Source organism: Solenopsis invicta, chromosome 6 (assembly GCF_016802725.1).
Source record: "Solenopsis invicta isolate M01_SB chromosome 6, UNIL_Sinv_3.0, whole genome shotgun sequence".
Classification (NCBI taxonomy): domain Eukaryota; kingdom Metazoa; phylum Arthropoda; class Insecta; order Hymenoptera; family Formicidae; genus Solenopsis; species Solenopsis invicta.
The window spans coordinates 1437493-1454440 of record NC_052669.1 but is presented as its reverse complement, the minus strand read 5'-3'; the positions used below and the strand labels follow the sequence as shown (position 1 = coordinate 1454440).

The 16948-nt window shown below is 33.1% G+C and overlaps 2 protein-coding genes across 6 annotated transcripts in view; one reads left to right on the top strand and one right to left on the bottom strand.

Moving 5' to 3' along the window:
• Nucleotides 1-16948, bottom strand: part of LOC105205239 — a 64215-nt gene that overhangs the window by 42517 nt on the left and 4750 nt on the right. The gene's annotated exons all lie outside the window — the stretch shown is intronic.
• Nucleotides 11732-16860, top strand: LOC105205237 (diacylglycerol kinase epsilon). Of its 3 annotated transcripts, none has more exons than XM_011174555.3 (11): nucleotides 11732-11886; nucleotides 12516-12725; nucleotides 12817-12988; nucleotides 13070-13200; nucleotides 13522-13669; nucleotides 13762-13985; nucleotides 14058-14203; nucleotides 14878-15046; nucleotides 15133-15313; nucleotides 16104-16240; nucleotides 16324-16860. In XM_011174555.3, the coding sequence occupies exons 2-11, from the start codon at nucleotides 12561-12563 to the stop codon at nucleotides 16441-16443; spliced, it is 1593 nt and encodes a 530-aa protein (XP_011172857.1). In that variant the 5' UTR covers nucleotides 11732-11886; nucleotides 12516-12560; the 3' UTR covers nucleotides 16444-16860. The 3 variants fall into 3 exon arrangements, with proteins under 3 accessions (XP_011172857.1, XP_039306806.1, XP_039306805.1); XM_039450872.1 differs by having other exon boundaries at nucleotides 11736-11783; nucleotides 12677-12725; XM_039450871.1 differs by having other exon boundaries at nucleotides 11769-11783.

The window sequence follows — 16948 nt, the reverse complement described above, 5'->3', positions numbered from 1 at the left end:
TCTTAGAACTAAAAAGAATAAAAATAGGTTAAATTGAGATCAAAGTTAACGTTAAAGTTACATTGATAGAAATGGATATTAATCAATTACCTATTACGTGTGCGTCTACACGATAAGATCGATGCAATGATAAATATACTATGAATGTCTTAAATTTCGTCAATATTTATTTTAGATTTTACTTTTGTTAAATATATATAATTCATGCTTGTTCATTCGCTTTGCATAAAAAAAATGCGTGTTCAATTTTATTCTTGGAAATAAAATAAAATGCGCGTTAAAAAAATCTGTTTACAAAAAACAGTATATTTACGAATATATATTATCGATGTCTCATAATGCTATCGTATCAGAGCTTATAAAATTTGTGTTATATATGAAATTCTTATTTCATGCAGTTCGTACTTGTGTAGGTCATTATAACTGTGTCATGGCTTTTATGCCGGTTGCGATAACCGAAACAATTGTGACGTGGTACTAAAGGAAGGGTTATCTTATTTGTCTCCAGCCGGGTCGAAAGGGTGCCAAGGAAAAATTTATTTAACAACGCCGCTACTTCAATTAGCAGGATACACTTTATCGAGAATGCAAGCGAGAAACAGTAATAAATACGCCATAAACTTCTTCACGTCGTCGCTTCCGTGAATGATGAGTATACGCGAAGCTAATTTTATATCTAAAAGTTATCACATATTTGATTTTTTTTAAGAAAAACCTTACACAATCTGCGCTGTTATTAAAAGAAATTCGAGTGCATCAATTTGATGATTAAACGGAGTAATTAAATTGTTAGATGTATGTTTGAAATAATCCTTTGGAAATAATCATCAATAAATCTACGCGAGTTAATTTAATGAAGTGATGTAATGTAGTTTCCAAATTTCTAAATATATATTAAGAAAAAAAATCACTTCTATATTTATTGTCACCTCAAGCATTTTTGACGGCGCGATGTATGTCAGTGACATGATCCGTGCGGCTGCGGCTGTTCGGAGACGTGCGGCGATAATTCGCGCATATAATGTGATAGTCAGATGCACGTCCTGGGCAAGTCGGCCAGTTGAATTGACGGCAGTCAACTGTTTCGCCAGACGTGCCAATTCTCGTTTTATTGTTTTTCTTCGGCGGCGCCTCGAGCACTCGTCCTTGCCGACGGTCGGGTTAGTGCTCCCCTTTCGCCGAAACAGAAATGCCAAAATCGACATTAACCCGAAAACACCGCCGAGAATTTATTGGGACAGAAATAGTCGACGTGGCACACACATGCCAAGAATATTTAAGATGGAATTAAATAAAAGGCACTTTGATTTTTATTGAAATTAAAAATGACAATTAATACGATGAAGATTATATAATAATTTTATTATAGGTGAATGAATATAGGCCAAGACTTTCTCAAGAGAAATTGTCATAAAAATTTTGCTGGGTTATTATTAGTAAAACGTACTGAATACGTACGCGAAAATGCACCAAAATGTGTCAATCATCTATTAAAGAATATGTATATACATGTACATATAAGATAATTAATAATATAATAATGAAATATAAATAATATAAATAATTAGCAGAGTTGGGCAGTAATTCTAGTTAAAAATTTAAAAGTTTAATAAAGTAAAAACTTAATAACTTCTAATTTAGTTAATTTCAAATTAATTAATTTTTAACTCCAATTAATTATTTTTAAACCACAAACTTTAACTTTTTTCTTAAAATTTACCTATATAAAAGAAAAAAGATTATAAAAAAATACATTCTTTTATCAAAAGTATTAATTCTTTATTATCTCTCATAAACTTCATTTACAAATAAAATATTAAATTTGTTTGATTTACATCAAAACTATTTTATTTTACAATAATTTAACTACAAAAAATTATTTGTAGTTAACATTCTAATTCATATTCTAATTTAATATAAATAATATTTTGAAATTAACTTTTCATTTGACTTAAATTATATTAGTTAAGCCAATTTAGTCTTAACGCAAGTTTTAACTGACAATTAATTAGTTTTTTTGTGTAACTTTTAACTAAATTAATTTTATTAACCGTTTTGTAATAATTTTAACTTAATTTAGTTGAAAAATATTCAACCTTGATAATTAATAATACAATAATAAAGTAATAAGTGAAATAATTAGTAACAGTAGTTGCAAAGAAATATTTGTACGCGATCATATTCATGGGTGAAAAATAAATGTGATACAATAAGGATAACGTCCTAATTGAGTCACATAAATTTTTCACATTGAATACGACGATGTCTTTTATCATATCAAGAAAAGATTTTCTTGATCTCTCTTGATACTTCTCGGCAAAGATTTGTACTCGTGATACGTGTTATATCTTGTAAGATAGACGGTATCCCTTTCTCTCTTTCTGCACAAACAGGTAAGCTACAGAGAGTTTGTTCTGCACAATCAAGGTGCAAAGGCACTTCTGTAATGAGAGCAAGCCCTGTTTCCATTACGAGAAGAAATCATTGAGTAATCCGAGGTCAAGCTTCGCCTGCCGCCGATGGGCAACGAGCTCTCGAATGCACTGGGCCCCATGGGCCAATCTACCTAAACTCGCCGACCAGACTATGCTTTAATAACCTTGCACTCTGCGAGGCGTATTGGCCGGCTCATCGGATCGGCATTTAAATTGGTAGTTTGAAACACTCTCGCCTAACTTTCCTCCTTCCACTTAAAAAACGCGAGAAACCAGGCTCGCGACAGATCTACCAATGCAATACAAAAAATGGCAAAATGAAATCTTTCATGTATTGAAGATGTATAATACTAGCTTATATTCAACATACGTGCGGATCGATTCACAGAAGAAATAATTGAAATAAGAGCAAGCATTACTAGTAAATTTTAAGGTCGGTATTCATTATTCATAGTCGTAAATAATTTTCAATCTTTGAGTGAAAGAGAAAAAATAAACGAATGTATAAATAAATCTGTAATTAATTACATTTTTAATCAAAGATTGAAAGAAAAAAAAATAATTGTATGAATGAATCTATAATTAATTACGCTTTTAATTAAAGATTAAAAATTGTTTACGATTATGAATACCGGCCTAAGTAATAAAATGGTTTATTATTATAAAACAATAAAAAATATTAATTGAAAGAAATTATACGAAATAATTATACAAAAATGATTTATAGTGCACATGTTAACATTAGTAAGACATCTTTTCTCACGATTCTTGTGACAGCATCTTTCGGGCACGAGAAACCGAAGTGTTGTCGCAAATATATTTAATCTATATCTAATAAACATATTTAATTAGTATCTAATACACATTAATAAATGGATGTCGTAGAGTCAGCTTTATCGCGATTTTAAAATAAATTCCTAATTTTAAAAGTTACAGACACACAGCTTTGGACGATAAATTCTTATCAATTCTTAGAGTGTGCAATCACGTCAAATAACTGCAGGTTTACTTGAAGCTCACTGACACGCTACGCAATACGTTGACGGCTTTAATAATTGGTATCCGCTCGCAGAAGCAGAAGCGGTGCCTGTCCCGCGAGCGAGCTTTTGCCATTCGGAGGAGTGAAAAGCGGATGTAGGCCGGCATTAGGGCGCGTTTCTTACACACGGCCGTTAAACGGGAATCACCTCGGGGGTGCGATAGGGAGAGGAACAATAATATTATTCAAAGCATGGGCTCTTTGACATAATTGTCATGGCGTGGTGGCGTTGGTAGTCTTTAACTGCTGCTTTATGATCCACTCAACGATCCGGCTTACACCCCGAGTACAGCCGTTACTCGGATTTGCATTTTACGAGTGAACGGGCAAAGGCGATCTACTAGATCAGAGAAAGAGAGACAGATAGTTAGAAATAAAGTCAAGCGGACAAAGACGACGCGAGCGGCGCACGTACGTGCTGCTTATGCATTCATATTCTTTCCGATAGTATAATTTCTTCGTCAACCACCATTGGTCGAGTGCCATAACATTAATGCCCACCGTAACATTAATTAACACCGTATCTTACTGACCGCCCATGAGCGCATTTATTTTTATGTTATTTCCTTAGTCCCTCGCTATATTTTCGCGAAAATTTTTAAAAATGTAATTCTAGTCCCTATTTAATTTTTATTCCTATTACAGTTGTCCAATATTTATTTTCCTTTCATTATACTGAAGAAACAAAAGCTGTTTATTTTGATAAATTTTTCAACTTGATTGAATTTCTTCAGTTGAAGTATTTACGTGTTTAAAAATGTGCATACAAGATATTACTCAAAACGTAAAAAAAATTATTAAAAATTACAAATTGTTTTGTGTTGCATTTTGCAAAGTACTAGAAAAAATTTAACGACAATTTTCTATCTGGATAAAAAATTATTTCAATACTAAGTAGCCATGCGCTTTAATAAAAATTTAATTAAGTAATGAAATAAAAAATAATTAAAAATATCTGATTTTTTTTATTTAAGTACTTTAAATATTGAAAATAATTTATTTTTTTGCGATGCAGAAATCAGTTCTGAAAAATCAACAAAATTTATTTATTTACAAAAATAACTAAACAGAAAATCACAATAAAACTTTGTATAAATCATTGTGAATATTTAAAGTATTTACATAAAAAAATTGAGATTTTTGTAATGTAAAAAATAATTTAATTTTTAATAAATAAAATAAGTAAACTATAAAAATATGTTAGTAAATAAAAATATAATCTTATTCACACAATTTTTATATGTATATATTAGTTTATTTGAAGTTAATATATTAACACATTTTTTAATTTTATTTACTTTCTTGGGATTCTATGCCCGATACGTTTTTAAGTAAAATTTAAGTTGAAAAATAATGAAATTGAAAAATGTAATTAAGTTAAACATTTTTTTTCTGGATGTAATAATTGAAGGAGACACGGAGATGAATGTTGCTAGTATTTAAAAATGTAGTTAAATCTGATAATAATATTGTCGAATCATAGAAATAATTATGAAGGACATTCAAGCCTAATGAGCAAGTTGCAAAAGTTTTGACATTCTAGCTTGACCATTCTATATAATTATTATTAATTCAGTTTAACAAAATTATACTTTTAGGTCTGAATCCAAGTAAAGAACAACAGATAAAAATGACTGTTTTTTGCCCGATAATGGAAACAAAAAAAATTGTGAATCTTATAGCCTCATTTACTCACAAATTTGGATTTTTACAATAATCATTAAATTATAATTCGTAACAGCAAAAAATTGTAGAGAGGTGTCCGCCATTTTGGATCCCTCATTTCGAATTTATTTATTAAATTTCCGTTCAACAATATTAGAAATCTTAGTGTAATAAGTTTCACATGGAATAACTCACATGGAATAACTCACTCGTGTTAAAAATCATACATCACGGAGAAGGTGAAAAACAGGACTTCAACCTGAAAAATGACAATGCTCTCCATTATTAGGCAAAAAATAGCCATTATTATCTGTCGTTCTTTTTTAGATACTTTATAAAAAAATTCTTTTTATATAGTCTCAACAAAATGTGTGATAGTCTCTTCACATCTATCGACGGATTGAAGGAGACTGAAGTTTATTAGCGGCGTTGCTGGAATAAATTCTCCCGCTGCATTTCGTCGACTTGGCGCACGCTCGTAACTCGAAGTGATTAGTACGGATAAGGAAAGTGATGACGATCGGAATAATGGTACACAGTACCTGTCAGTATCTAGCGACTTCGTTCGAGAGAGCGGATAAAGTGGTTCCCTTTTCACCTAGGGGAACCTGCTGGTTTTCTTTCACCCGGAGGGTCGAAACGATGAAGACGTCCAAAGAGAAAGTTGAGTTCGAATCGCGAGGGTGAATGCTACTTCTTCTCAAGCATCAAGAGTGAAGTACATGCGCGACGGTGCATTCAGCTAACTCCTCACGTACATCACGTTTAGAAAATCTACTTTTATTCGGAATTATGTGAGGAAGCGTGTGACTCATCTGAGCACGGCCCCCCTCCCCCGTAAAATCTAGAGTCAATACTTTTATAATGCGTACGTTACTTATGTTACATTCATAATTGGGATACTTGCGATTATAATTTGTTGTTGGAGTAGCAGGCGGGTGTGATGGATGAGTTTTTAAGTGAGACTCGTAGTAAAACGTCTTCGAGTTAAGAAAAAGTTGGCGGGAACAAGAACGGGAGGAGAGAATGTACATAGCGACAGCGAAGGCGATGCACTTGAATTAACTTAGAGTGTATTTCTAGCACTCTAGGTTTAGCTCCGGAACACTCGCGGTATGTTATATGCTGGCAGAAGACCCCGCGCGATTCCGAGTCTCCTCTCTCTGGATCTCCGTAGATCCATAGCGCTATTGCATTTCCAACGACGCGGCAATGGGCGGCGGGGCATGGGTTCTCCTATCGACCGATTTGTTGACTAATATTCAACAGTTTGTGCGATTCATCGATTTTCGTGGAATAGTAACAAATGACATTCACATTCGCGAATTGAATCGTCAGATCATTTGAGAATATATCCGTGCAATCGCAATTGGATCTTGAGAGCTTATGGGCGATAACCGCGGAAGATAAGGGAAAGCGTCTCCACCGTCAATGGTGTAAGGGGACCGCGGCGCCTCATTTACGCGATATCGGAATCATCTGTTTCCGAGCGTTGGCCCTTATCGATCGTAAATACAGGTGTGTTGTTAAGTGACCAAGTGGAATAAAGAGAGAGAGAGAGAGAGAGAGAGAGAAGGGGGGGAGTAGAGACTGCACTGAAAGAAATGTTTGAAATCAATCAAAGCTTAGTTAAATGGTAATTAAATGAATTTTATAGTTCTAATTACTAAATACATTGTTTTGACCAAGCAATTTATAGCCTTAACCAAACAATTATTTTCATACAACTAATTACAAAAGTTTCGTTAAATCTAACCAAGTTTGTGGTGCCAGTAACTACAAAATTTATGTAATCACTATTTAACTAAACTGTGGTTGATCTCATCAAACGATTTCTTTCAGTGTGAGAGAAGAGGACAGAAGAAAGATAGAAAAGTGAAAGATGGGGGTGCAGGCACGAGAGGAATGCATGCGAATGAAGAAAGAGAAGAAGACACGCTTACGTGAACAAGTCACGTCTTCGGGTGAGCATTCAGGTTTCGGTCGTTTGGGTGGCTGCCTGCCTGCCCGTGTTACCCGATGCCCCCTTCACCTTCACTGCACATATAAGGGCTGCGAGCACCAGCCCCCGCGCACGCACCAGCGAAAAAAATGCATACGCATACGATAACGGGGGTGCGTGCCTGAGGGCTATCCTTATGGGGCTTGGGGAGGCCATACAATACTTTAGTAACCCCGTAATACCTCCCCTTTCACGCAGGCAGGTGAATAGGCAAGCACAAGGCAAGGCAAGGCAAGGCAAGGTAAGGCAAGTCAAGGCAAGGTAAGGCAGGCAGATAGAGCCTCCGAGTATAAAGTAGCCAACCGCTGCACCTCCTCTTTTCTCCACCGACGTACATCATGTAGATCGGGATTAAAGGGTCGGCGAGAGGGATGGCGGTATCTCACGTTTGTGTGCCAATTTATTAAGTGCCACCGATACGGGGGTGGACGGCTTCTCGCTTCCTTCGCTACGAGGAATTCGGTTACTTTCTTAGTGTATCGGAAATGTTTAATGAGAGAGTTCCATTTGAGATAAACGTGAGCACGCACTAGGAAAAAGAATTTAGTGCATTCATTAAAAATGTTTAGTTGAGACATTTTTAACAATTGTTAAAAATGAATATTTTGTTTGGAGTAAAAAATGTAGTTGTTGCAAAATACGTTTAAATAAAAAGAACATTTGTTTATACAAACTGAACGATTTTTTTTAATTTCTTATATTTTAATCCAATTATTTGTTTATTATAATGAAAATTTTGGCTCATAGAACAGAACATTTTTCTTATTGCAGACACGCAAATCGATGATATTTACAGAAAGATAATTCCCGAGGAAATCTGCAGTAAATATTATTTGTTGTAAAAAATTTTTAAGTTAACTTGATAATTTTATATAACTTGTTTTAAAGACGATAAATATTGAATAGTTCGACAAAGAACAAGTAACAAATTTCAGAAATACAAAACATCGATTTTTTTGCAAAACATATTAAGAATAGCAAAGTAGAATTAAAAAATTTTTTGTTTAACACATAGTTTTTTCTATCATAGGACTTCTTTACGTGAAAGAAAATTCCCTTATAGAAATGTGCTACTGACAATAAGAAACTGGCGAGTAATCTAAAGCACTATATTACTTATTTTATGTATAATTTAAAGTACTATTTTTGCAAAGATTATATATGTAAAAATTATTTAAATATTGAATAATTACAAATAGTGATCTGCGAGTTATAGCGCTTACGTACGCGGCGTTAGGAGAAACAGACGTTCGTAGACGGACGATCGTTTAAAAATTTGCCTCGTGCGAGACTTGTGCATTTATCTTTTCGATAAATGCATGCTTTTATTTTGACAAAAAGTCATGATACTACGTAGCATATGCACTGATAATTTCAGAGGCCGTGAGCTGTCAAACGTACCGACTCGTATACATACATACTCGCTACAGTCACATCGGGATTTATTATCGCGTAAAGATTCCGGGTCTAGTGAATAAACCACGATCGGATAACGACGCCACATAATTATATCCCGTAATTTCAACGTAGAGGGTCTAGAGATTGCATAATCGGGACGCGGAGAGAGGTACAGGGACAGGGGCTGCGAATGGGGTGAGTAAACGAGCGGAGGTTCCGCACGAGGCGTACGAATCGCCGCGTTGCTGGCAATTAAAAACAGCGGCCGCGGGGCGGAGGTGGTGGTCGCTTTCGTGCACCGCGCCGACTAGAATTCCGTTTTGCAGCCCTGCAGGACTGGTGGTGCGGTGCAGGCAGAAAAAAAAGGAAACGACGGCGCCAAAAAAAGCGGGGTGCATAAATCGCGCGGCTGCCGAATATTCGGGTATCCCCGTCCGCTTTCTCGGTTTCTCTTCATCGGAGAGAGGGCTCGCTGCAACTCCGGCTCGTTGCAATCGTATCGAGACACACACGCACGCACGATACGGATACGTACCGCCCCGGCCCTCCTATTTATAACGCGAAATTCCCGGAAGGTGAAGGCAGATAGCATCGAACCACCGACATGTACGAAAGAGGACCTACCCATAATTTTCCCCCGATTCGTGGGCTGTCGACCACCGGCCACCGGCTGCACGCACATCCGCATTCGATCAAGCCGCGCGCACCGCGAACTTCGCTCTCCTCCTCTCTTTCTTCATTTCGCTGCCTCTTACCCTTCCGCGCGCCCTCCGCCAACCCTTTCTAATCCTCCTTCGTGCGCGCGTGCAGAGAACTTCAATTTTTCGACTCTCTACCTATTCTTCTCCTTCTTTGTCGCTATGCGCTTTAGGCCTTTGTTGTTTAACAAAGACAGCGAAGATTTTACTTTGAGTTGGCTACAAGGCTGATTAGATCTCTCTCTCTCTCTCCCTCTCTCTCTCTCTATCTCTCTCTGTTTTTCCTTAACTGAAGAATGGTAATAGATTATCGGAATAAATAAGTTACAATTATTTACCTTCGTTAATGTATTTTAATGAGTTGATTAAAATAATTTCAACAATTTCCTAATTCTGTTCAAAATTGCAGGATCTCTATAACGTATTGTTAAATTTAAAAAATCATTTTGTGGTGAATTCAAGTAGTGAGTTAATAATTACCTAACTAAATAATTATGCTGAAACTTCCAGATTACTATCTATTCTCTTTTTCCTAACGACGATTAAACAATTATATATAAAAGACAAAAGTATCTATTTAAATGCAATGCAAACCAGAGAAAAAATGTTTTCTATATAATTATATGTGATTATATATAAAATATGTCTATATTACAAAATATATAATTATACATATTTTATATATAATTATATATAAAAAATGTTTTATATATAATTTAAAAATCTGGTTAGTCAACCTTCTTTCTTTTACTTTTCAATTTTCGTTTGCTACATTCATAAAATAAGAACTTTCAGCGTTCCTAAAACCAGTTTTAAAAATGCTGGAAGCATTTAAAAAAAGCATTTAAAAATAAATTTCGATTCGTCAGAAATTAATTCCCATAACGTGAGATAAACATATAACATGTAGTTTCCGAGATCCGATTCCTATCTCCTACAAAGCAGTATAGTGCAGCGCGAGACGACGCGAAATCGGCCGCGGGAATTCTGGGAAGATAATATTTGCCCCGATGGCAATCAACCGTCCAGACGGCGGCCAGACAAGACAATGATGGATCAATCTTGCGAGTCTCGCACGCTCGGATGCGCGTCACGTCAACCCGTTCACCCGCTTCGCGACCTCACGATCGTGTTTGCCGACGTCGGGCTGGCTGACGACTTTAGGAAAGAGTCACCGACGAATCCGCGGTACACGACCGTGACCAATTTACAAACGTCAGCCGTCATTTCTCGGTAGCGCGTGTGTCTTCCTTCCAGCCAAGTCAGTAGCCCCGGATCGGTCGAGAGGTCAACGGTAACGAAGAGCGGACGAAGCTGTAAACACAGGAAGTGGTCCTGGTCATGATGATGATGACTCGGTCTCATCGGTGATTTGATTTTCTGGCGGTCGTTGAGGCGCCATCTCGCCATGATAAAGGACGCCGACGAGATCGGAAGAAATTTAATACGATAAAGGAGAACTCTATTGCAAATGATTCATGATTATTTTAAGATGGACATATTATTTCAAAATTCATACATTTCTTAACATCTGACACGATAGAATATTAATATAAGTATCTAAAGGTATTTTATTTTGTCATCGCAATCGTTAATGCGAGTAACAAGAAAATTTGTTAATTAATTAACTCAAGTATATTCCTTTTATTATCATTTGTACAAGTTTTGTCTTATCGCCTTTACTTTTATTAGCTGCAACGCTTGTTGAGAGAGAGAGGGCGTTAGCGAACAGAGCTATAATTGCAGGTAACATGAAGTCGGCATTAACTTCAGCCAATTAATAGATTATGAAAAATTATTTTGCTTATATCTTAGACATATTGAATAAAATCGATTAATTTTTTATTTTGATTATTACAACAGTTATTAAATATAAAATTAATCTTTTGCAAAAAATAAATTTAATTAAACAAATACTAATCATATTATTATATAGCTTTTTAATGGAGAGTATTATTAGATAGCATAAAATAATCATTATATCACCATATATCTTTTGAGTTTAAATAATTTCTATCTAATTAATTTTCTATCTAATGATTAACTAACATTAACAATAAGAACTTATTATACGTGATTATATAATTTAATTATGTAGAAAATAGAAATGTCCGATAGACAAAAAAAGTGAGTTATCAAATCTTTGAAAAGAAAAGAGAAATGTATGACAAATATATGACTTGCCATATTTAAAAGATTACAATATTAAATAAAAACAGACATTTTAATTTTATATTTTCTTTAAATAACAAATTTTTTGATTATGACATAAATCTAATAAATTTTAATAATATCGAATAGTATCGAGTTTCAATTGCAAAACATGTTATCGATAATAGTATTCACATCGTAACATCGATTAGAACAAAGTCGATTAATCGAATTTGAAAAGTATCGAAAAGAAAATCGATTGTTCGAAATATATTCGAATTAGAGAGAAGACTCGATTCGAATGTTGGTTAGTCGATCAGTCGAAAAAAATCGAACGTTGCTTACTCCTGTCATTTTGGTGACTAGCAATCTTGGCAACAAAAACAGTGGTAAAGGTTAGATGAAATCAAAAACACATATAACAACAATACACACACATGAAATACGATACACAAACGCTCAAAAAAATAAATAGTAGCGTTGGGTTTATCATATAACGTAAGCATCAATTAAACATCAAATTTACATTTTATTTTAACACAATAGAATCATCAGTTATTACGAAAATCATGAATTGTCATTTTTTGTTAATTTAAACTACTTTCACGTCATATTTCTTCTTTCTCACACGTATGCAAATCAGGCTTGCGCTATTGGTTATAGACAGATTAAAAAATTATTTCAGTTTATGACAAATTATTTCTGTATATGACAAAATTGATTTATTTTTATTTTATAAACAACTATATTCTATAATTGTCGTGTGACATACTGTTATATATGTAGTGTATGCAAATGTGTGTATTAAATCATTATTTATTTTAATTCGTTAAATATAATTTAAATATCCTTTTAAATATTGTATATATATGGGATAATATCTTGATGAGTGCAATATGAATTTTAAGGCCGGTATTTGTAGTCGTAAATAATTTTTTATTTTTAATAAAAGCGTAATTAATTATAGATTCATTCATTTCTTTTTAAATCAAAGATTAAAAATTTGAGACTATTTAAGACCATAATTATCAGCCTAAGTATCTGTTTGTACTTTAACTGCATAACAATAATATTCCTTTCTAAGAACAAGAAAATATTTGCTATGCCTAATATTATATTAATTTCAGAAAATCAAAATTTTGGAACCCTACTAAATGAATTAAGTCAGCGTTATGTGGAACGAAGATCTGAATGCTATTGTTCTATATATATTATCTATTATGATCTTTTTTTTATTTACAATACATTTCTTCCGATATCTCATAAATAATTCTCATATTCAAATTAGAGACGCTACAAAAGAACATAATTGGAAGGCAATTAGCGGAATAACCAAGGTTAAGAATTTATTATTCTATATATTTTTTATTTTTGATAAAATAAAACTATTTGATACTTCTCACTGACAATGAGTATTGTTTTGTACAGGCATATTACTGCAGTATTTGCGAGGCTTTACTATTGAATCTTGATGCTCTTTTCTGTGATTCTTGTGGCGTATGCGCGGATCGAGGGTGCGTAAAGCTTGCTGATAAACAGTTAAAATGTAAAGCTATAACTCTCAGTAATGATCAGCAGATGAAGCATCATTGGATTAAAGGTATAGTATCACTTTGTAATCAATATATATGAAATATCTCAATGTGTTACACTCTTTAATTATCTTTTATTGTATTTAAAGGTAATTTGCCACTTGTCGCTTTGTGTTACATCTGTGAAGAAGAGTGCGACGTAGAGCTCGGCCTAACAGACTGGTGGTGTTGTTGGTGCCAAAGATGTGTTCACGAAACATGTAAATCTTCTCTCTCTGAAGTAATAATTATTGATACTTCTCTTTTTCATACATTTTTCATAATTCTTTTTTATAATTATTTTTCTGTTCAAGAGAATTGCAACAATGTCATTATGACATTGTTGCAATTTTTGCTCGCATATGTATACATAATTATTGTTCAATAGTAAATTTAATTTCTTAGTGTTATGTATATAAAAATATGTATTGTAACTTTAAAAAAAGAATATTCTTTAGAGTGCAATACTGTTATTACGTTATATGATGCTTTTCATTTCATTCTACATCTCATCCCGAGAAAGTAAAACAATCTATGTAAAGCAAGCGTATTTTCTTTTTAGATATGTGATTTTGGAAAGTTCAAATTAATGATCATTCCACCAGGAAGCTTAGAAGTAATAAATCGACGTAGCACAATGAGACGTAGACTACATCTTCGTTCCATTACACCACCAAATTGGCCTAATTGGAATCCGATTATTGTTGTAGGTAAGAGAATAGGAAACAGCATAGTATTGCTCAAAATATACAAGGCCAGTGATGATACTTGAAGGCTAAATCTTTTTCTACGTTTCGTCTAGGAAATAGAAAATCAGGAAACAATGATGGAGGTCAAATTTTGTCTCTGTTCAGAAGATTGTTGAATCCTGCGCAAATCGTAGATTTAGCAGAACGTGATCCAGTCGCTGCTCTCGAATGGTGCCGTTTGTTAGGGAAAGAGAAAACTCCATCTACTATACTCGTAGCTGGCGGCGATGGAACCATCGCTTGGTTATTAAACACCATCAACAAGCTCGAGTTGAAGGCGAGTTCTTTTTGATACAGAACTTTCAGATGTGCATAAGTTCGAGTATGAATAAATATTTTTATACGACAGCCTGTTCCATCTGTAGCAATAATTCCTTTGGGGACCGGCAACGATCTATCGAGAGTATTAGGTTGGGGAAAGGAACATGATTCACATTTGGATCCCATGGAACTGTTGCGGAAAGTTCAAGCAGCGGCAGAAGTGAAGCTCGATAGGTAAATAAAAAAAGTGATGTATCTTTAAATTACCCAGAACTGGAACTAGAATGTGGCAAACAAGGCACCTTGTGTAAAAATTTTGAAAGGACGCAAAAAATGGCAATATAATATAAATTTAAAGTATGTAAATAATCTAACTTATTTTGATATAATAATAATTTCATGAGGAAGAGAAGTTTTACTATAAGTTAAAGTTAATTAAAAATTATTTAATATTGTTATTATTTATATCAAGAAAAGTTATCAAATACAGGTACTCTTTCAATCAAAAGTAAAACAACAAGGATATAAATTTTAATAGATTTAATAGATTTAACGATAACTAGAACACAAAAAGTATCATTTCTAATGAAAAAATACATTTCCTATTTTTACAGGAAATTATTTATATATAATAAATGTAAAATATATACTGCGATTTTAGTAACTATAATGTTTTATTTGTTTGTAATATGTATACGTAATTTGTAATGTGTGTGTTCTTATTAAATTAATATTAATATATTGAATACTAAAAATTAATATTATATTTCTTGCTATATTTTATATGCTGTAAAAGAAATCTTTGTTTCTATATAAGACCATTTTTTGCCTTAGATGCCAAAGTAGTCCCAGCTCTGAAATTATCGACTGATTAAAGTTACATGTACAGTTTGTGAACTGAAATTTAGATGGTCCGTGATGATAAAACCACATGGCGGATTAGGATTTAGAGGATCATATCGCACCTTATTCATGTACAATTACATAAGCGTGGGCGTGGACGCACAAGTGACTTTGGATTTTCATCGCACAAGAGAGAGTCGATTTTATCTATTTAGCCATAGAATATTTAACAAGGTATGTTTTCGACTCGTAAAACGCATAAACAATTCTATATGATTTGAGTATTGTTGTTCATACGCACTTTATATATATGTTGGTAGCTGCTGTACCTGTGCTTTGGCACGCAACAAGTTGTGGAAAGGGAGTGCAAAGATCTTGATAAAAATTTAGAAGTTTATTTAGACGGCAAGAAGATAGATCTGCCTTCAATTGAGAGCGTAGTGATACTTAACATTCCATCTTGGGCTGCCGGTGTCGATTTATGGAAAATGGGGATGGAAGGTTAATATATCCTTAATAATAACAATTCAACAAAAAAAAACATCGAAATAGAACTAGTAACTTTTTTGTAGTTTTTTGAGCATTGAATACGAATCCAGTCAAATTACTGCATCACGATATATATATATATATATATATATATATATATATATATATAAGTTTGAGAAATTTGCAATTAAAGTTGTAAAAAAAACTATTTTTACTTTGTCACTGTCATTCCTAAACGGAAATAGATTTAAATGGATTGAAAACTTGTAATCAATTTTAATTAATTTAAATATTTTTTGTATTAAAGAATAGTAATTATGTCATTTCGATCCTATGTCACAACTTTTTTTAATTAAAAGAATATAAATCCCTTAATTTTTATCCCACTTTGGATAGAAATAGGGAAATTGTAAAATTATTAATTATTATTTAATAAATTGTTAATGACTTAATTCACAACTTTTCGTACATATTTAACCATGAATATTTTATTAACCATTAGCTACAAAACATTCTTTTTGAGGGCTGAAAGTCTTAACAATACATTTTATTTCATTACAATGAAACTTCTTCATCATATTACACAATGTATAATATGACAAAAAGTGAAAGTAGCTCTTTTTACAACTTTAATTGTAAATTTCTCAAAATTGAAGTGATAGGCTAATTTGGAAACCGGATTCAGCGGAATCAAATCCAAAAAACTAGAAATCATTAGTGTAAAAAAAATAATATTTTTTATTAAATTGTGTAATCAATTAAAATTTAATAATATTAATTTTATATGTCATGTACTTGACAGACGACGAAAATTCAGAAGTGCAAAGTATTAATGATGGCAAATTAGAAGTGGTAGCGCTTTATTCTTCATTCCACATGGCTCAGCTCCAAATAGGTCTCTCGAAACCACATCGGATTGGTCAAGCTAATACCGTAAAGGTATCTATTTCAACTGAAGTCTATCAAAAGTCTTTCTTACATCTATAATATGTACTATAATATGTAATACCTTTATTGTTTAGATAAAATTATCGCGGTCATGCGCGATGCAAATTGATGGTGAGCCCTGGTATCAACATCCATGCGAATTCAACATAACATACTGCAATCAAGCTTCTATGTTGATAAGTAGCGACTTTTAAATATATGCCGCGCGTGACCTTATGGCAATTTGCACAAATGCATTTATTTATACGTTACTATGCAAGTGCTAGCTAAAATTTGCCAGATCTGTTAACAACTTAGCTGCTTAACAACGGCAATTAAAATATTGGAACGTGTATAAGAAGAAATGAAAAACTCTAGTCAATGTTAAATATTCTACATAAAAGAAATGAATGTTATAATTTTTATGGAATCCTAAATAACACAAAGTCTAAAGCCATATCATAAAGACGCCTGATCTGATTTTAGACTTTGTGTTGTCTTGGATATAGTTGTTTCTATAGAATTCCATTTATTGATATGCCCGTATTTATAAAATATAAATATTTATAAAATAAAAATATACAAATATTATAAAATAATATTACACATGAATAAAAGTATTTTGATGTTTACGAAAATCTTTTAACAACCTGTTTAAAGTAACATTTCTTTTGTCTATATATTTCTGTGCTCTATTAAATAGTCTATTACCTAAAAATT